The 21,278-nt window shown below is 40.9% G+C and overlaps 1 protein-coding gene across 2 annotated transcripts in view; it reads right to left on the bottom strand.

The window, feature by feature from the left end:
- The window catches only part of elp3 (elongator acetyltransferase complex subunit 3), a 43,903-nt gene that overhangs the window by 15,098 nt on the left and 7,527 nt on the right, over positions 1-21,278 (bottom strand). For both annotated transcript variants that reach the window (XM_028605713.1, XM_028605712.1), the window contains exons 6-9: positions 20,308-20,376; positions 16,838-16,992; positions 7,109-7,270; positions 6,789-6,915 (exon numbers count right to left, since the gene is read on the bottom strand). In XM_028605713.1, coding sequence (XP_028461514.1) covers positions 6,789-6,915; positions 7,109-7,270; positions 16,838-16,992; positions 20,308-20,376 — 513 coding nt within the window. The remainder of the gene's footprint in view (positions 1-6,788; positions 6,916-7,108; positions 7,271-16,837; positions 16,993-20,307; positions 20,377-21,278) is intronic.

Below are 21,278 nucleotides of genomic sequence, written 5' to 3'. Positions count from 1 at the left end.
TTGTAGCCACATTATCACCACTATGCTTCTTTGTGCGTTAGGACCACCAACTGTAGATCAGTGGAGTAGTGCGAGTCCTCTGAGGCAGTGAAGTTTATGGATCCCAGGAAAAATCCTGAGATGCTTAGTTTGGATCCTGGAGTGAAGATGTTTAGGAAGCTGCATATCCCCCCCACCCCCACCACCCCAATTCATGTGTCATGGAAGATTAGATATGATGAGGAAGATCAAAGGGGAGCCAAACAAAAGTTGTATAATCTGAAAGTGTCCGTGTGATAAGAGAAGAGGGAAGAAGAAGAGAGGCCGAGAGGGAGACGGTTTGTTTGGTAGAAGACAGAAAGAGAGAGGAGATAGATGACGCGACAGGAGAGGTGGGGAGAAGAGAGACCGTGACGGAAGAGAAGAGAAGGGTCGAGTGAAAAATTACGACTAGAGAGGAGAGATAAATAAAAAAAGAAATAAAAAAAAAAGATAAAAGTGAAAGATAACTGAGACGAGAGAAAAGCATGAGGGGAAAGAGACAAACCAAGAGAACGGGAGAGAGAATATATTGAGTCCACACACGGGGAGGAAAAAAAAAAAAAAGCAGCAGAGACAAAGGAAGAAATTAAGTCTAGGGGGAGAAGTGACAAAGGAAGTGTTACAGGAAAGACTCTGAGGGCCCAAATACACATTTAATCTGCTTCCTCTCACTGTGCCGACCTGCTGCTGCCCCCATATTACCATCAAACAAACATTGACCCAGACAAGTGGTTCAACGCACACGCACACACACACACACACACACACACACACACACACACACACGTAATGTAAGAAATCTGCAGCAAGACACAGACTCTCTTTCTCATTAAATCTGACAGAGCTGTTGAAGCTTTGAAGATTGGATATACCGTGTATTCTGTAGTCCGCGCTAAAAACAACACAAAAATAACCTCTAAAAATAGCGCTTTGCTTCTACACAGGTCTAAATAACTCCAGCGTCTAATTCAGCGTTTTCAGGAAAACCGATAAGACAACGATTTAAATCTCTTCTTCGTTGTCCTCTTTGCATCATTAAACTACAAAACTGCTGCGTCACAGCAGTCCGTGATCACCTACGGTGTAATGGGTTTTAATTACAGCCCGACAAATATATCAGCCAATATTAGCCTATAGTCTATATCTATGGCGTTCCTCTTCCGGGATCATTCAGAAGAGGTTTTATCACAGCTACTTTAAACGACTGCGGTACATGACCAGACAGACTGATCATATCTAGTAATGAAGTGTTAACCACGGGTAGCGCTTCTTTAAGTAGCCTCGTTGGGATGGGGTCTAAGAGACAGGTAGATGGCTTAGCTGAAGAGACCTTTAACAGTAGTTGTTGAAGGTCTATAGGATAAAAGCAGTCTAAGTATACGTCAGGTCGTTCTTTCTAGCGGTCCTGCCTTTAAAGGAACACTCCGACTTATTGGGACTTTATCTTATTCACCGTAACCCCCAGAGTTAGACAAGTTGATACATACCCTTCTCATCTCTGTGTGTGCTGTAATGCTGCCTGACGGCTCCAGCGGCATCAGGCCAGCACAGAACATGCAGGTAATGGTTCCAGTAATCCTACTGCTCCGAATAAGTGACAAAATAACGCCAACATGTTCCTATTTACAGGTTGTGATTTGTAGAGTGACAGCGTGTACAAAAACACAGCCATTTTCTAACCGTAAACAAACCGGGAACTATATTCTCAGGCGGAAGAATATAGTACTTGGGCGGAGTGATATGCTCGCAGCAAGCCTGTCTGAGAATATAGTTCCCGGTTTGTTTACTGTTAGAAGATGGCTGTGTCTCATGTTACGTTGTTTTTTGTACACACTATGACTCTACAAATCACAACATGTAAATAGGAACATGTTGGCGTTATTTTGTCACTTTTGTCACAATTGGGAGCAGTAGGCTAGTTGGAACCAGTTAGCTGCAGGATCTGTGCTAGGCTAAGCTAATGCTGGAACCGTCAGACAGCGTTACAGTACGCACGGAGATGAGAAGGGTATGTATCGACTTGTCTTACTCTGGGGGTTACGGTGAATAAGCTAAATTCCCAATAAGTCAGCGTGTTCCTTTAAAGGTGAACCGTTAGAAGTTGAGGGCAAGAGATGATGAATTTGAATTTTGAATTTTTGTGTGGAGGAGCTAGACCTTACTCTGCAGCGCTGTGGAGATAGGTCTGGCAATGCAAGACTACAAAGTGCCCAACCAGACCTAAGTCATTTCATCATTTTCCAAAAGCTCCGTTTTCCCTGTCCACATAAAAAAAAAAGCCAGTGTTTGAAAGGTCCCATGGCATGAAAATGAGTTCCCCCAGCCTGCCTATGGTCACCCAGTGGCTAGAAATGGCGACTGTTTCCACTGTAATGTTCCATCTCTTTTTTTGTTGTCCTTTCTTGTTTAATTTGTAGCTCATTACAGAGGAAAACCAAGGTGTGAACTTTTTCAACTCTGTAGACAGCTCCATTGTAGTACAAACGCTGTGAATCACCAGACTGCCAGTAATTGAAAAGGGCACTAACAAAGCAAAGAAAGTTCAATGATCAGGCAAAGGAGAGAAAAAAAGTGTTACTATTGTTGCATTCGAGACAATGAGTGACATATTTCGGGTAAGAGTCACAGGGGCGCGTGCACCTGCACCAATTATTAAAATCTTTTCTTTTTCCTCATTGTGTTGTTAATCACTCGATTCCTGTTTTAATACAATGTAAAAAAAAATAAGCCAAATGAGCTGATATTGCGCACAGCCTCAAACAGAGTCTTCATTTACATCCTACAGTCAGGCATGTTGGGAAGGAGCATTGTCTGATCCCGCACCTTCACATTACAGCCGGGTTTCCAATCAGAGCTGCAAAGTGAGCCTGCTGTTGAGAGACATCTGACAGGACTCCCCCCTCCTCCCCCATCAAGTCACATCACAGTTGGGACTGCGAGTCGACTGTCACAGCTTTTCCGTTCCTATTTTTAAGATGCTACATGTGGGACTTACTTGTTACTATACCACTGTGAAATAAGTAGTGATGACGCACCCTGATGCCAAGCACAAAGAACAAGACGATGATTCCTAATGTCACAAACAATAAACTTAATGATAGACTTGGTGCATAACTTTACTGGTATCATTGTAAGTCTGTAGTCAGAATTCTCTCAAACTCATTTTGTTTCTCATACTCAAAATTTCTGTACTCAAAATAGATCATTTCCTACAAGTGATATCTAAGGATTTTAATTACTGTGTCATATAAAATGGACCATACATTCCAGCTCCACTCACAGCAGTGAGGATATAACCACTTTATGCTATAACAAAAAGCACATTTGCATGCCAACAATTGGCAGAACACAATTCTTTGAAGAATATGCAGTGATTGACAGTTGTTACCAATCCAACTAACCTCTTTGAGCAGCTCAAAAACCAAACACGTCTGTGTGTATGAGGAATGTGCTTTTGATGGAGTCCTGGTAATCTTGTTGTTAAGCCAAATACTATTAGTGCGTTCCATTTGATCTCGGAAGTAGGATTTTCCGAGGTCAAAGTTAGAAACACGCATCTCTGACCTCGGATTTCCGAGCTCGGAACTCGGACGACCTCGCAGTACCCCCAAGCTCAAAATCCAACGTGGCTGCCCCGTGCATTAACAGTAGTGAAAGCTGTAGTAACATACAGTTATTACCACTTCTGTCTTATCTGTGTCTCATTAAATCAGCCGTACACACTGTCCTGTCCAACTTCTCTCAGTTATGCTGTAAAAACAGAATATTATCAACTGGTATTTCTAACAGTGGCTAACCTGGCTAGCCCTTCCCTACAATGAAAAATCTGACTTGTAAATGGAACGCATACAACTCTGGTGCGACGTCATTCCGAGCTCATGCTTCTGAGTTCCGAGGTAAATGGAACACACTTTAACGAGGACCGTGGTTGCATGTTACAGTATGCCCTTCTCTCCCCATCTTTCCTGTCTGCATCTACACTAATAAATTGTCCAAGAAAGGCAGAAATGTCAACAAAAAGAAAATCGGATGAAAAGAAAAACATGTGCTCGGACACCAGTAGCTCTCTGTCATACAGAATAAAAAGGAACTACAATGCAGACATTGAGACATTGTGGCCTGAGTCACTGACCAGCCTCTGTCCATATGATGAAGCCATCGGTGTGTGTATTATCTGATGCTTTGGTATACCGAGCATCAGATAATACAAGCTGTCCATCCAAACAGATTTAAGCCTGAAGGCAATGGTTATAAGCCAGAAGATGTTTTGTAACACAAACCCACACACATTTCAGCCAGGTTTGACTCCGACCGGCAGCCCTTTGCTGCATGTCATTACCCCTCTCTCTCCCCTTTCATGTCTAAGCGGTCCTATACAAATAAAGGCCTAAAATGCCCAAAAGATAATCTTAAAAAAAGAAATATGCATAACTATTATTATTTTGCTTGATACTAAGGCTGTCAACATAACACAAATTCCTTTTAACGCCACAAATTGTTTTGATGCGCTATTAACTAGAGATGCCCTGATACCGATACCAATATCTGAAAAGCCTCCGACACTGCCTAAAATGGAATCAGAATCGGTAGTACTGGAGTACTGATGCACTGATCCGATACCATGTAATTTAGCCCTGAAGAAAATCTACTTTACAGTAGTTTATTAATGTTCTTTTTCCGTTACGACTGACTGTCAAACTGGATAATAAAAGAAAGTTCTGTAGTGTTCATTATTTATGTTTGTTCATGTTTCACAAAGAGTTTAACCTGAGCCAGGCCGTAGAACATATATAGAAATCATATCACATCCATACAGGGATAACCTCCTTGAGCAGAAATGGATACAATTTCTAATTTTCAATGGCAACTTCAGTTTCAAATTCTTTCCAGATGGTTCAAGCATAGACAAGCATATTTGTAAAATATCCCTTTAGAACAGATAAGAAATGTGTGATTAAATGCAAGTTAACTATGGACAATCATGCAATTAATCACGATTAAATATTTCAATCGATTGACAGCCCTAATTGATACACACAAAGCTGTGTATCAGCATCTGCGCAAGCATCATTCCCACAGTTAGCTAAAAATAGATGAAGACACCCTCCCAATCGACTGCATATCAATACCTCTATCAGTTTCCTCACTCTTCACTCCTGCCAGCAAGGAAGAAGTGCAATTTTGCCTATTGTCCCACATCAGCGAGGTTCTCCAACTAAACAAGAGCATACGTCATTACACGCGGCTGTGGCTATTAATAGTGCCCACATCTTTAGCTGATCTCATGCACCCATACGCCATCAGCCGGGATATCTCAATGATCACTATCAAACGTCAGAAAGATAACCGATGCATTTAGTTTATAGCGCTGATGTCAAAACAGACTCAGACACAAAGTGCTTCACAATAAAGGATAGAATGAAAACAACAGTAACACTGGGAAGTAAAAGTATTCCTCTAAAGTAAATAAAAAAGAATGATACATTTTGATCATACAACTGTACTTGATAAATGTGCCTTCAATGTGCATTTTACAACACTTCTACACTGCAAAAGAAAAATCGATGAAATCACATTTCGTTGAAATTATGGAGGAAAACAATTATGAATCCTGATATTTGTCGTGACCATCCGGTAATTAAATGATGCTGTGATATAGATTGTATGCAATATCGCAGAATTACAAATTACTCTGGGACTTTGGTCAGTATTACTGTACAGCTTAACCTGATGCTAAGTACATCATGTCTTATGGTTTATTCACGGTGTATGATACCAATAATTAAAATGTTATTTTGTCTTCTATTTAGGAGAATAATGCTACTCTGTGGGGTCAAACATGGTATGCAAGATTTATTCATAGTTACCATTTAGTTTTCTTTTTCCGAATTCAAATCGAGAAAACACTTTTTGGGAGCGGTTCCCTTCCTTGTGCGGCCCGATCTCAAACCTGCTATTACAACAACACTTACTAACTAAGCTAACACTGTTGGACAGCTACATGGTCTTACAAAATGGAGGCCTGGCAGCCAGGAAAGACCAGAGAGCCCAACATTCACGAGCTAAAAACAAAACAGACTTCCCAAACCTTACTTATTCCTGAAGGTATGATTACGTATAAATAATCAGTTTAAAAGATCCCATGGCATGAAAATGTCACGTTATGAGGTTTTTTAACATTAATATGCGGTCCCCCAGCGGCTAGAAATGGTGATAGGTGTAAACCGAGCCCTGGGTATCCTGCTCTGCCCCTCAGAAAATGAAAGCTCAGATGGGCCGATCTGGAATCTTCCTTCTTATGAGGTCACAAGGGGCAACTAAGGCCTATATAAAAGAGACTTCAGATACAGTATTAGGGGACCACTAAGGCCTATATAAATGAGACTTCAGATACAGTATTAGGGGACCACTAAGGCCTATATAAAAGAGACTTCAGATACAGTATTAAAGGACCACTAAGGCCTATATAAAATAGACTTCAGATACAGTATTAGGGGACCACTAAGGTCTATATAAAAGAGACTTCAGATACAGTATTAGGGGACCACTAAGGTCTATATAAAAGAGACTTCAGATACAGTATTAGGGGACCACTAAGGTCTATATAAAATAGACTTCAGATACAGTATTAGGGGAACACTAAGGTCTATATAAAAGAGACTTCAGATACAGTATTAGGGGACCACTAAGGCCTATATAAAAGCATCCAAAAAGCAGCATGTCATAGGACCTTTAAAATGACCAAACCATATTTATGAAATGCTTACAATGAACTGCTCCACATCCCTCTCCATGCCCACGTTAGGCAGATCTGGCATCATGTGGGCGACTACTTTGAAGCCGGCGTCCTTTGAAAGGTGGAAAGACTCGCAGACCGCTCGCACCGTGTGCCCTCTGGAAGAAACACGCATGTACAAATACACAGTTAAATTAGAAAAGCCTGAAGGTAAAAGAATAGAAATACAAGATAATTTATCCTTTCCACACCATCAGAGCGGCTGCTATCTGGCCACGTCTGCTTTCTTATCTACATCTGTCCCGTTTATTTATTTTTCCGTTTATTATTATCCGTCCCCGACCTACTGACCTGTTGGTGTCTCGGGCCACGTCTTCATACACACTCTGGACTCCTATCTCCAGCCGCGTGCAGCCGTAGCCCAGCATGTCGCTGAGGTGTCGCTTCAGGCAGTAGTCAGGCCGCGTCTCGATGGTGATTCCCACACACTTGGTGTTACTGCGCTCCGAGTACCTGCAGGACAACACTGTCTCAGTCATTTCTCTTTATATTATTCATGCTCTTAAAAGGGTAATTTCAGTTCTTTTTCAACCTGCACCCTATTTTCCCATGCATTGGTGTCAAAGTGACTAATGTGAACAAAAATCGTTGAAATTGGTCCAGTATTGAGCGATAACGCTGTGATCGGCAGCAACGAACCCGGGCTGCAATATAATCATATAGGGCACATTTGCATCGTCAATTTCCCTTCACTAAAAGGGCTGTTTGGCCACTGACAGGCTCAATTTATTATTCTAAGTGTCTGACAACATCATGGAAAGGATCCCTACCGAGATAGACCTTTTTGTTAAAAAGCCAGTAACAGCTCGGAAATTGCCATTGCCAAAGTCACCTAACCTGACTCCGCCAGATGGATTGCTTCGCATTTGCTCGGCATATCCATCTGGGAACTTTCCGTTGGAGAACTTTTGGGAAGGGGCGGAATACTGGTTATTTGATTGGATGAACCATCTGTCTATCACCTATGTTGGTGATAGACGGGCCAAATCAACCAATCAGATCCACGAAGCGTATGAAAATACAACCACAAGCCCGCCCCTGCTGCTGCAGGCAAAGCATAGCTCGTAAGCTCAGCATGCAAGCAACATGTCGGTAAAGGATATTTGCCGTTTGTGTAACGAGAATTTAGGAATAAAAGTCACCATTTCAGGTTCCCGGACCATATTCCAAAAGAAGGATTCAAGAGAAAAAAAGCATCAGCGAGCGGCTAACAGAATTAGGGCTACCGCTGGCTGATAATACTGGTTAGCTGATTGGATAAACCGTCTGTCTATCACCACCTAACCCACCTCAAAACCAACGCTGATTGGCCCGGTCGTTTGGTTAACGGCTCCAAGAACTGGAGCTCACGAGATCAGGACGGTCTCACGAGGCTAAAAGTCAGCAGCCTCCATTTAAATAACCAATACTTTTAGTACTTTTTGAATGCATAGAGCCGGCATATTTTGTACATGTAATTGGGTAAACCATAGGGCTGCATGATAGGACCTAAAATCTAAATCCCGATCGATTGCACATTTTACCTCGATAAATGAACGATAATTAATCACGTTGTTCTAAATCGTCTTTTCTGAAGCCAAAATTGTTTTCAGATGACGGACGCTGCGTTTCTTTTGGGCACAAGTTGCCCAGTTGACCGAGTCTTAGTGTTTGAGTTAGCCTCCATTATGCTTTCCATGCGGCTGACTGGTCAGGGGCAAAGTCACGTGACTACCCACGCGGTAGAACGTTTTCAAGGAGAAAGTAGGCCTATCAACAGGAATAAATTATCGAAATGATCGTCCTGGGAAAAAAAATACGCTGCTAACAGCTTCAGAATTTTAATGTCGATACATTTTCGATTAATCGTCCAGCCCTAGTAAATCATGCGTTTATTTCAACCAAACGAGAATGGAGAACGTGGTAAAAGTGGAAAGACAAACCAGGATGATTTTAAAAAGGGTTTTATTTTGTCTGTCGACTTTGAATGAAATATACTGTATTTTACGATGAGAATATTGCCGTTTATTCAAATGGAGTCTGGTGGATTTGGCAAGAGCAATTTTGGGGATGTCTCATGTTAAACAAAAAGGTCTATCTCCGTAGGGATCCTTTCTATAATGTTGTCAGACACTTGGAATAATAATCTGAGCACGTCTGTTCCAAAACAAGCATGTTTGGCCATTAACTTACATAAAAAAAATTTACGTTGCTTTTTTCGCCGCTGTCTTGCTTAATACTGGCACTATTTCAAAGATTGTTGTTCCCATCCATCTCTTAGACACAAAAATATAGGAAAATAGGGTGGAGGTTGAAACCCCCCCTCCCAAAGATACCCTTTAATATGCTTATATTCTACAATATAATTCTTGCTTCGATATAATAACATTTTCTTAATTTGACTATTTAGTCTTATTGACTATGTTTGGAGTGTTCTATATGCTGGGATCATTAAGCAACATCAATTTACATGCTGTGAGTTGGCACGGCTCATTATCCAAACACTAACCTCACATTAAGAACACACTCAAGAAAATGTGTGCAATGCAAATGTGAAATGAGACATTAATGAGCGTTTACTTTGTGTCAAAAGAAAGTTAAATACTTAGACTGTTCAGTCAATTGAAACGTCCTGACTGTAAAAGGGATGTAGATTATTATGGTGCTGCAACTAATTATTTGAATTTAGATTAACCTGTCGATTATTTTCTTGATTAATCAATCAGTTTCCCCAAAGCCCAAGATGACGTCCTCAAATGTCTTGTTTTGTCCACAACTCAAAACATATTCAGTTTACTGTCACAGAGGAGAGAAGAAACCAGAAAATATTCACATTTAAGAAGCTGGGATCAGAGAATTTATTTACTTTTTTTAATTATCAAAATAGTTGTTGATTCATTTAATAAGTTGGCAACTTATCGATTCATCTTTGCAGCTCTAGTAGGATATTGCTTCTGATAACGTTTGAAGTTATTCTTTCACTGTATTTAAAAAGGTTATTATCAGTATCTATCAATCAATCAATTAAAGTTTTTGTACATGGCAGCAATGGAATGGAACAAACTCCCAGTTGAGATTAAGTTAAGTCAGTCAGATCGTTGTTTTAATCGAGCATGTGGTGAATGGTTGTTAAATGCTAATTAGATTAAATTTTTTATGTAGTCTTAAATGACTACTGAAATTATTTATTATTACAGTGTATATATTTGTATTTATTTTGTATTTGGATGTGGTTGAGTGTACACAAGGTATCTTTTAGTCATCTGTAGCTTGCCTGGACATCTTTATCAGACTACAACGAGGAACACAATGGAAATAAGTTTGTAACTTTCTTGTGTTATCCTCGACAGTTCTGTGAAATGTGCAATGTCACTGTGATGGCATCTTGTTACGCATTCATTTCTGTTACGGTCTAATAAATCAAATCCAAAAAAAAGTGTCTAATCAATATTTATGTAATAACAATGGATCAAATGACTGCGTGTACTGTGAAAGGAGTCTAGTAACGCGTTACTCTAATATGAGCACTTTTTTCAGTAACGAGTAATCTAACGCGTTACTATTTCCAAACCAGTAATCAGATTAAAGTTACTTATCCAAGTCACTGTGCGTTACTATTTGTCATTTTCCTTAGTAAAAATATATATTTTTGCTTTCTTCTTGCGTCTCGGGGAGTGAAGTCACGTATGCGACATGGCACGTTTTCAGCATGTGGACAGTTCACGTGTACCACGCAGCAACACAAATGTAAACAACAAAGGAGGGAGGAGAGAGATGCGCGTTTTCTAGCTGGAAATACAGTCACTATTTAGAGTTTGTGTCAGCTAAAGACGGCAATATTAAAGGTTGGTTGTAGACTCTGTGCTACGTCAAATTTTAAGAACCATTTGGAGTCGCAGCGCTGCAGTCAAACTTACAGAGTAAGTCCCAGCAAGTGGAGCGAAGCAGAGAGCAGGAGGTCCCCCACCACCCAAACAACAAAAGCTGGACTTCGGAGCAAAACCAGTAAGGGGGGGGGAGAGTTGAAGTTGGTCGGGCAGTAGGCCTATGTTGTAGCGGAAATGCTGCCCTTAAACATGGCTGACTCGCTCTCTTTCGTGCCATAATAAACAAAATCCCTACTACTGGTAATGCCGAGCTGCCTCACAGTAAACCGGTTGTCATTTTTATGTTGAGGCTGTAGGGGTGTTGTCAGCAGTTGCTGAATGTAACTAATAAAGTAACTTGTAATCTAAACTTCGTTACTTTTAAAATCAAGTAATCTGTAAAGTAACTAAGTTACTTTTTCAAACTGTGGCAAAACTGGTTCCCCCCAGCCTGCCTATGATCGCCCAGTGGCTAGAAATGGTGATAGGTGTAAACCGAGCCCTGGGTATCCTGCTCTGCCTTTGAGAAAATGAAAGCTCAGATGGGCCAATCTGGAATCTTCCTTCTTATAAGGTCATAAGGGGCAAGGTTACCTCCCCTTTCTCTGCTTTGCCCGGCCAGATAATTTGGCCCACCCATGAGAGAGAGAGAGACATCATGGCTTGCAAATGAGCAAAGTGGCAGTTGGTGAAGGCCACACCTCAATAGCTACAGACACAGAAATGGTACATACTAAGGAAAGCTCATTGTGGGACTGGCTCTAGTGGCTGTAATTTCTGCACCAAGGCTGGATTTCGGGAAAGAGACTTCAGATACAGTATTTGGGTACCACTAAGGCCTATATAAAAGTATCCAAAAAGCACCATGTCACGGGACCTTTAACACATTCACCATGTTGACTTCACAAGTTGATCATTTGGTTAATGCTGTGGTCCCACCTTGGTGCACAGCCCCAAAATGGGGGAAAAAAAAAAACAGTTAATGTAGCTTTCAATTAATCAACCTGTGCTGGTTGAGTCAAAGGGACAGAGGGGCTGAAGACGGCATTGAGCAACAGGAGTCAGCTGTTCGATGGCATTAATTAGACAAGCTACCCAAATGATTTTTTCCCATGAATGATTTTTTTCCCACCAATCATTACTAGTAATCTCAAAATAAAATGTCTTGTGATCAAGTTTTCCCTCTCTTTTCACTGGAGGCTAAAGCAAAAGTAAAAAAGGAGATAATGTCAATCATCGACCCACACACACAACTCACTGAGCGTGCAATATTCTTAAAAAATCATACTTGTCCAATCATCGGGCCAAATACGTCACTGTAAAGTCGGTCTTAACATTTCGCCTGTCGTGCGACCAAGACTCCTAAGAGACTCTTGCGTGTCCACAGAGCGGCAGGTCTGCTTATTAAAGCGGGAAAAGAAGCAGCCAGATGTAGAAAGTGGCTTCATATGATGCAGTACAATCCCTTGGAATTCTTTGAATGTAATCTCGAGACAGATATTGTTGGAGCCTCATCCAGCCTGAAATGTGACTCCGCTGCTACGTCTAAACTTATTTGAGTCACCGATCGAAATCCTCAAAACAAACACAAGCGAGCGAAACAGACACATCTCATCCGAGCACACCAGCCAGCTGTCATTTGCCCCTCTCCAGCTGCTCCAATGACCATTAGCCCCCTCCTCATGCCAGCACATATTCCTTCTGATTCAGTGTGTGCTGGCAATAAATGTCCATCTTTTACAGTCTGCTGGCTGATTTACACCAATTACACGAGTTTATGCTCCAGAGAGGATGATCAGATTGTATGAGATGAATCAATAAAAAGTCTATTATCTCGGGCGATTATCTCGAGGTATCTCACAGATCAGGGGGAGCATGTGGTGACACACACACACACACACACACACACAGTAGAGAGATAAGGGCTGTGCCCAGCCAAACCAAGTTTCCACCCCCCCTCCTTCACAAACTGAACAGCCACCACACACACACACACACACACACTAGAGAGATAAGGGCTGTCCCCAGCCAAACCAAGTCCCCCTTTACAAACTGAGCAGCAGCCACCACAATTACCCCAAATACACACACACACACGGGCTGTCCCCAGCCAAACCAAATGCCCCCCCCACCTTCACAAACTGAGCAGCCACCACAATTACCCCAATCATAGCATCTTAACGAAGAATGCTGATAGCAGAGCAGACAAACTCACATCTACAAACCTACACACACACACAAAGTGTTACTGGCCTCTCCACTCTTATCAGACTTTTGGGAATTAAATAGCCCCCGCTGACAAACAAACCGCCCCAGTCCTGCGAGAAAGCCATTATTTGGTCAAATGGTCTGTATGACGTCTTCAACTCTTCAACAAAATGGGTATTTCTACTTTGACTTTGACCCGTCTCCAAGTCATCTAAGAAGTTGCTACTCATCCATACTGAGCAGATGGGCGGCTGAATCCATTCAAAGCTGGCCTAACTCGGTAAGTAAGAATGTGATGGGAGTAAGTGAAGAGGACTTCTTGAGAGTGGCCTCAGTTATTTTCCTCCAGAGTTCAGAATGGGTTCATTCAACAGCTTTATGTGTGGGGATAATCATCATACCTTAGCTTCCTACAGGATGTGTGTGGTCTTTCGCTGTGATAAGTTAAATGGAAAGAGGGATAGGGTCAAGTGGATGTAAAGTCATTATGGTGTTAATGCCCATAAAAATATGGTACAATACTTCCCATGTAGAATAGTACACACAGAAACAGTTTTTTGAGCCGGGAATGGTTCGGAGGATAAGCACTGGGAGGAAAAGGATGTAATGCTAAAGTTCTTATTTATAGTCTGTGTGAAATTCTAAGAATGGTAGAATCACTCCCCCTGGTGGAGACTGCACAGACTGCATGCGTGTGTGGTTTGCCAGCTGCACAGCAGCAGAAAGGAAAGCACTCCAGAGGGGTCCGCCCAGAAGATCACTGGTTCCCCTCTCCCCTCCCTGGAAGATGTTGTGTTATGAAGCACTTTTGCATGTATGAAAAGTTATACTGTATAAATAAAGTCTGATTGATTCTTGAGTTTTAAGAATAATTCGTGCAGTGAAATTTTGTATGTGTGGTATGTCTGGGTTTTTGGGTCTTAAAAAGACCTTATATATTTTTTTATTCTGTGAAATATTCCCATATGGTACTTAGCAGTTGCAATGTCCAACACATACAGTACAAATACTGACTGGGGTTAATCTTTATTACAGAGGATAAAAAAAAAATATGACTATAACAATATCAGAATCCTGTCAAAATTGCCAGTAACGTTGCTCCAGAACTGTATCATATTTATGGGATTGCTCTGGTGCTGCCGGAGGTTCCGCCTTTTTTTTTAGCTATTCTAAACTGCGGTGGATTTTTAAGGACTATGGTTAACTGCTCCTCAGATCTCTGCGGGGTAAATCCAGACAGCTAGCTAGACTATCGGTCAGAAAGTTGTATGGACTAGCCAGAACTTCTTTCGCAGCACTGTGGAGATAGGTATGGCAATGAGAGACTATACTAACTGCAACTCCATGTGTTCTGTTGTGTTGTGTCTCAGCTATTTAAAAAATAAAATAAAATAAAATAAACTTCTACTACTGCTACTGTAGTGTGCTGTCTTATTGGCATGAAACAAAGGGGAGGACACGGGCTGAAGCCTCGAGTTACTGTGTCCAAAGTCTGAATCCATGACAATTCATTAACCGGATAATCGCTGGGACATCCATCGCCGCCGGATCTTCCGCCGGATGTCCCTCGTTTTGCAAAACTCCATTGGTTTCAGGAAACAACAACCAATTTTAAGCTGGCAAGCTATTCGCTGAAAATGGCAAGTTTAGAAGATTGTGCAACAAGGCAGGCCTGCATGGTTCATTTGGGAAATTATAGTTAAGAAGGATACGTTTACAGGATTTCCTCTCTAACTGGGACATTTTGGGACCGATCGGAGGGGATTTTCTATGGACAAAATACACACGGCGATACAATGGTAAGTCTAACCATGTATCCAGCTCATTTAAATAGATCACGTTACTGTATTGTGTGAACAGTTAACTTTGTTTAATATTTTATGTGCTGTTTTTGTTTTGCAGGGTGCAAATGTTCCACCTAAACAAGTTCCTTCCCGAGACCAATGTGTAGTTACACCGTCGCTGCGTCCGTAGTTTAGCGCCGCCCAAGATGATTGTTAATGGTTTAAAGCAGTGGTCACCAACTGGCAGACTCCGGTCCAAAACCGTACCGCAGGAGGCTTCCAACCGGACCGCGAAGCCTTTTGGCGCAACTGGGAAATATATGTAAATTATATGGGTATTTATTTTGTCAAAAAAGGAATTTTCAACAGGCAGAACGAGGCCAGCTCCGTAGAGCTGTATGGGTCCTGCAACAGCCTGCGACTGTTTTTTGCCGTTGCTAGGTTGCAAAAAACCGAGGTACACGAAATGATAAAAGAACATGGCATTATCAATATATTGAAAAGTTGACAGTGAGAACCCAGTCTTCAGAGATGAGTGGACAAAAAATATGCCGTTAATCTTCCTGCTATGAGTTTGACAAGGCCGGTGTGCCTCATTTGCACAGAGTCTGTTGCGATTGTCAAAAGTGGAATTGTTAAACGCCACTATGAAACTAGACCCAGCAGTCTGAGGTAAGGACATTGAAAAGCAATGGTGCCCAAAGCCCAATAAGAGCGATCTATAAGAGTCCTGTCTCACTCTCTCACAGCGCAACAGCGGGCATACGTGCGTTTGTTTTTCCATTCATCATATGCTTGTTAAATATGGGCACTGTGTTTTTGCATTTTTTTTTAGCTAGGAAGCTTTTACTTCTATCTTTAACCCTTATATTATGTTGTCTAAATTGACAATTATCTATTTTTGTCACTTTTTCCAACGTTTTTGTCGCTTTTTGTTTTAAATCATGGTCAATTAACCTAGTTAATGACATTTTACAGAATTTTTTATTAAAAAAACAAAACAAAAAACAGAAATTATGAATTATTTTGCATAATAGTTAACATCAGAGGATGTTGAGTGAATCACAGACTGGTGTTTGTCAAAGTTTAGTCAGGAGACCATTGAAACCTTTTTTTTAATGCTATAAAATTGAATAAACCACCAAAAATTCAATGAAAGTAATCATTGATTTTACCTGTGAATATCGTGCATCATGTAATTTTTGGGCAATTTTGTTGAAAAAAAAAAAAACTTTTTCTGTTGGGTTGTCACAAAAAAAAAGGAATATTTAGATCTGATGGATTTATGGTACTTTTTATTTCATCATATGTTTGTTCATAATAGGCAGCGCATGTGTGACTCTTTGAGTTTAAAAATGTTGACTAAACTAATTCCTTTGGTATTATTAGTATATAGCATAACTGCAAACTCAGAAGGGCTGAAAAAGGTGACACATCATTTCTCCCCCTCCCCCCCCCCGAGCAGGAAAAAAAAAAAAAAAAAAAAAGGGAAAATATCTAAAAAATAAAAAAAGGAGCCCGAAATGACAGTCTGCTTGTATATTGCTAAGGCCATAGGGTCAAAATTAAATGATTTATTAAAAATTTAATAATAACTTATTTCACCAGTAAATTCCTGTTCAACGACAAAAACAACCACTGTATGGGAAAAGGGTATTTTACAACAACTTTGAATGCAGCACAAGGCTGGCGAGGCAAATGTCAAGTGAACGCAACATCTGTGTTGTTTTTTAGACAACGGCAGCAGCACTGTCGTTGGAATCCTCTCCAGTGAAATACAGACACACTTTTACACCGTTTAGCTGTCAGCATTTTAACCGTGTTTACTCCAGCTGCTAGCTAGCGGTAGGCTAACGTTACCTGCTGTTGAGTGTAGTGTTACCGTAACTGGCGTCCCGTGCGGCGATGTTTCAGCTGCCTCTAACGTCCGTTTTCGGAGCATCAGAGAGAAGCATGAGTATTTAAGAGGCATCTAAAATCACGAAGGCACCGAAATCCGCGTTGCTGTTTGGTCCGGGAGATAACAGTCGTTTAGCACCAGGTCTTGGACCCCCCAACCCCCAGGTATCGAATTATTCGGACCTGTGCGAGGGCGGAAGGTTGACTTACTGGACCTCTTTAAGCTGAATACGCCTGCTGTAATGACATGCAAACAGACCAGGCCGTGGACGACTGCTGCGTACCTGACGGCCTCGGCCACGTTGTTGGAGGTGTGTCCTGACAGGGCGTCGTGGAGGTTCCTGATGAAGTAGTCTCTGTACTCCTCGGCCAGAGCCATGAAGGTCCCGCCCATCACGATGAACTCCACCTTGTCCACGCTGTGCCCCAGCTGCTTCAGCTGCACGTCACACAGACGACACACAGGGCGTTGTACAACTGTTAAGAATGATGCAATTTGGCAATCTCGAGACATTTAATGGGCCGTCATCGTCACCGTAAAGTGAAGTGCAACGGAATAATGTTCTCTACAATAGTAGTGATATCTTGCAAAACAAATTACAATTATACTTTAAAACAATTGGAAAAGGTAGTAAAGAATGTAACCCCCGTATACATTGTATATTCCTGTGTTTTTATTGATTTCTATTTTTATATACTGTACATTTAGGAATATGCAATGTATAAGGGGGTTACATTCTAATATACAGTACAGGCCAAAAGTTTGGACACACCTTCTCATTCAATGAGTTTCTTTATTTTCAAGGCTATTTACATTGTAGATTCTCACTGAAGGCATCAAAACTATGAATGAACACATGGAATTTTGTACTTAACAAAAAAGTGTGAAATAACTGAAAACATGTCTTATATTTTAGATTCTTCAAAGTAGCCACCCTTTGCTTTTTTTGATAACTCTGCAAACCCTTGGTGTTCTCTCAATGAGCTTCATGAGGTAGTCACCTGAAATGGTTTTACCTTCACAGGTGTGCTTTGTCAGGGTTAATTAGTGGAAGTTTTTCCCTTATTAATAAAAAAGCAAAGGGTGGCTACTTTGAAGAATCTAAAATATAAGACATGTTTTCTGTTATTTCAAACTTTTTTGTTAAGTACATAATTCCATATGTGTTCAGTGAGAATCAGAAGTCATGAAAATAAAAAGGAAACGCATTGAATGAGAAGGTGTGTCCAAACTTTTGGCCTGTACTGTATATATATATTTTTTTTCCTCTCATTCTTCTTTTAGGTAAATATATAAAGTGACCAACTTTAATTTAGAAGTGTTGGTCTGGTAGGTGGGTGGATGGATCAATGTTCGGGATTAGTTTTGATTGTATCTTGTACACTCTGAAAATCTTTAATAAAAAGACCTTGATCCAAAAAAATATATAAAAAAAAAAACAGCAATTGCACACAAAACATCCTAAAAGCCAAACCTCAATGAAAAAGATGAGACCAGGCTGTGGCAAATTGAGATTCACACGGCACACATTTTTACATAAACTGTTGCTTTATTGGATGGATTTGCTCTGCTGCGTTAGACTAATAAGGCCATGAATTTTAACAACAGCATAATTGGGGTCAGGTCTTGGCAGGCGGGTAAAAGCCATGACACCCATTACTGTATACTAGATATACTATCAATGGTTATGATTAATACATGTATGCAAGCAATGACGATCACTACGCAGAAGCTGTTTGGGGAAATGGGAGTTTTAAGACCTTGTGAATATAAAAGAGGCAGTCATGTGTCAAGCAACTTCATTTAATACATTTCTGGAGGTGATACCAAGCGGAGCTGGGCAATATCCATATTATATCGATATCGTGATATGAGACTAGGGGCCATATCTTGCACGCGGCTCAGCACAAAGCCCGAAAGCAAGTGTTTTTGCTAGTTTAAGACCGACGCAGTTGTCAATTTCCCGTCCAGCGCCCGCGTCGTTTAAATTGCAAATGCACCTGCGGCCACATGGAGGTGTGTTCAGGTGCATTCTTTTCGCTATCTTAAGGCAGAGGAAAGTGATCGTGCCATTGACCAACAAAAACCTTGTATCAAGTCATTGCTTGACACACACACACACACACACACACACACACACACACACACACACACACACACACACACACACACACACACACACACACACACACACACACACACACACACACACACACACACACACACACACACACACACACACACACACACACACACACACACACACACACACACACACACACACACACACACACACACACACACACACACGGCCAAAAGTTTGGACACACCTCATTCAATGAATTTCCTTTATTTTCATGACTATTTACATTGTAGATTCTCACTGAAGGCATCAAAACTATGAATGAACACATATGGAATTATGTACTTAACAAAAAAGTGTGAAATAACTGAAAACATGTCTTATATTTTAGATTCTTCAAAGTAGCCACCCTTTGCTTTTTTTGATAACTCCGCAAACCCTTGGTGTTCTCTCAATGAGCTTCATGAGGTAGTCACCTGAAATGGTTTTTACTTCACAGGTGTGCTTTGTCAGGGTTAATTAGTGGAATTATTTCCTTTATTAATAAAAAAGCAAAGGGTGGCTACTTTGAAGAATCTAGAATATAAGACATGTTTTCAGTTATTTCACACTTTTTTGTTAAGTACATAATTCCATATGTGTTCATTCATAGTTTTGATGCCTTAGTGAGAATCTACAATGTAAATAGTCATGAAAATAAATAAAAAAACGCATTGAATGAGAAGATGTGTCCAAACTTTTGGCCTGTACTGTATATCAATATATTTTAAATTACATGTTATTATGGTTACTGGCGCTTTCACTTCACACGCGAGCAGATCAGTTTCTTCTCCTGAAAATCTCTCCTTCCTGCTCAGCAAATCCACCATCATAATAGCAATGTGCCAAGGTCCAAACGCGCCTGGCTTTTAAAGGGATTGGGAGAGTACACTCCGATTTTATTGCATGTTACACCCAAAACACACCTATGATTAATTAAGATTTTACGTACAACCCTTTTGAACCATGCGCCCGGACCCTTTTTTCCGTCGCTAAACTAGCAAAGGTGGATTTGTATGTGCCCTAAACGTACACTTCACGCCATGCACTTAGATTGTTAAACTAGGGCCCCACATATCATCTTAGATTTTGGATATCGTAATATGGTTATATGGTAAATTTAGCCTTTTCCTGGTTTTAAAGGCTGCTTTACAGTAAAGTGATGTAATTCTCTGAACTTCCCAGACTGCTCTAGCTGTTCTATCATTTGCCTTTACCCACTTAGTCATTATATCCATATTACTGATGAGTATTTATTTATCTAAAATCTCATTGTGGGGGCGCCTAGATAGCTCACCTGCTTAAGCGTGCGCCCCATGTACTAAGGCTCAGTCCTTGCTGCAGCGGCCCAGGGTTAGATTCCGACCTGCGGCCCTTTGCTGCATGTCATTCCCCTTTGCTCTCCCCTTTCACGTCTTAAACTTTCCTCTCAAATAAAAGGCCTAAAATGCCCTAAAAAATAGTCGACCCTACAATATCGCCGCAACATCGCTATGGAGGCATTTGGTAAAAAATACTGTCATATTTGATTTTCTCCGTATTGCCCAGCTCTAATACCACGTCATGTCTAAATTGAAGAGCCATTGAAAGGACTAAAATTGTGTGTGTATGCACGGCAGGGTTCCACTGACCTGCTCCACCCGATGTCTGGTCTGAAGGTAGGGGTCATAACGTGCTCGGATGGCTCTCATGGACGTTGGCTATCAGAAGAAAAGACAAAAATAATAATAATAAAAAATAAAAAAAATTGTTAATATTACAGTTAGTAGACATTGGACTACTAACTGTAAAGACTACAAACAGGAAGTGAAGACTCCCTTGACGACACGCTGAAAACACAATTAGAAAAGCTGCTGTGATAACAATAAGTTACATGAGAAATACAAGTCATAGGTTATGGATAATGTCAAAGTGAGCAGGGTGGATTTCCAAAGCCTAAACTAATCTTTTCCCAAAGACAATCTAAACCAGAATACATCGCTTTCAGCAGAGTACGGTGTGCCTGTAAACTAGGGATAGACCGATTTTTGGCCCTGGCCGATTATCGGGCCGTTTTTCGGCAGTTTGTAGATTATCTGTATCGGCGTTGTATTTGCCTGATGAAACATTATGTTCATTAAAAATTATAAGCTACCTTGGCTCGGCTCCAGCTCTGTGTCCGTCCCTCTGCTTCGCTTTCTCTCACCACTGAGTCTGACTTAATGTCCCGCCCACAACACTATCAGACTATCTTTTACTGTGTTAGGTTGAAAGTTTCTAAACAAGGTTTTGTGTTGGAGTTCATTGTTGAACATTCCAAAATCTTAATTTTGACTTTTCCAAATATTGGTTTCATTACTACATCACTACTAAGGGCTCCTGCACGCTGCCTGCGTGGCGTGAGCGTGTCAGCTGCGCGGCGCGTCCCTTTTTATTTCGGCTCCCATGTTAACAGGTTAGAGCTTGCACACTGCCTGCGAGACACGCACGTCTCAAGCGCGGCTCGAGCCGCGCCGAAAACGTGTGCATGTTAGAAATAGGACCGACGCCTATTTTTCACGTGACACGAAACAATGTTTATATGTCATTTTGACAAAAATATAATTAATAAATGACATTTTGA

This window comes from Perca flavescens, chromosome 18, assembly GCF_004354835.1.
Source record: "Perca flavescens isolate YP-PL-M2 chromosome 18, PFLA_1.0, whole genome shotgun sequence".
NCBI classification, from domain to species: Eukaryota; Metazoa; Chordata; class Actinopteri; order Perciformes; family Percidae; genus Perca; species Perca flavescens.
The sequence above is the reverse complement of the archived record's forward strand: the minus strand, read 5'-3'. Positions and strand labels throughout refer to the sequence as shown.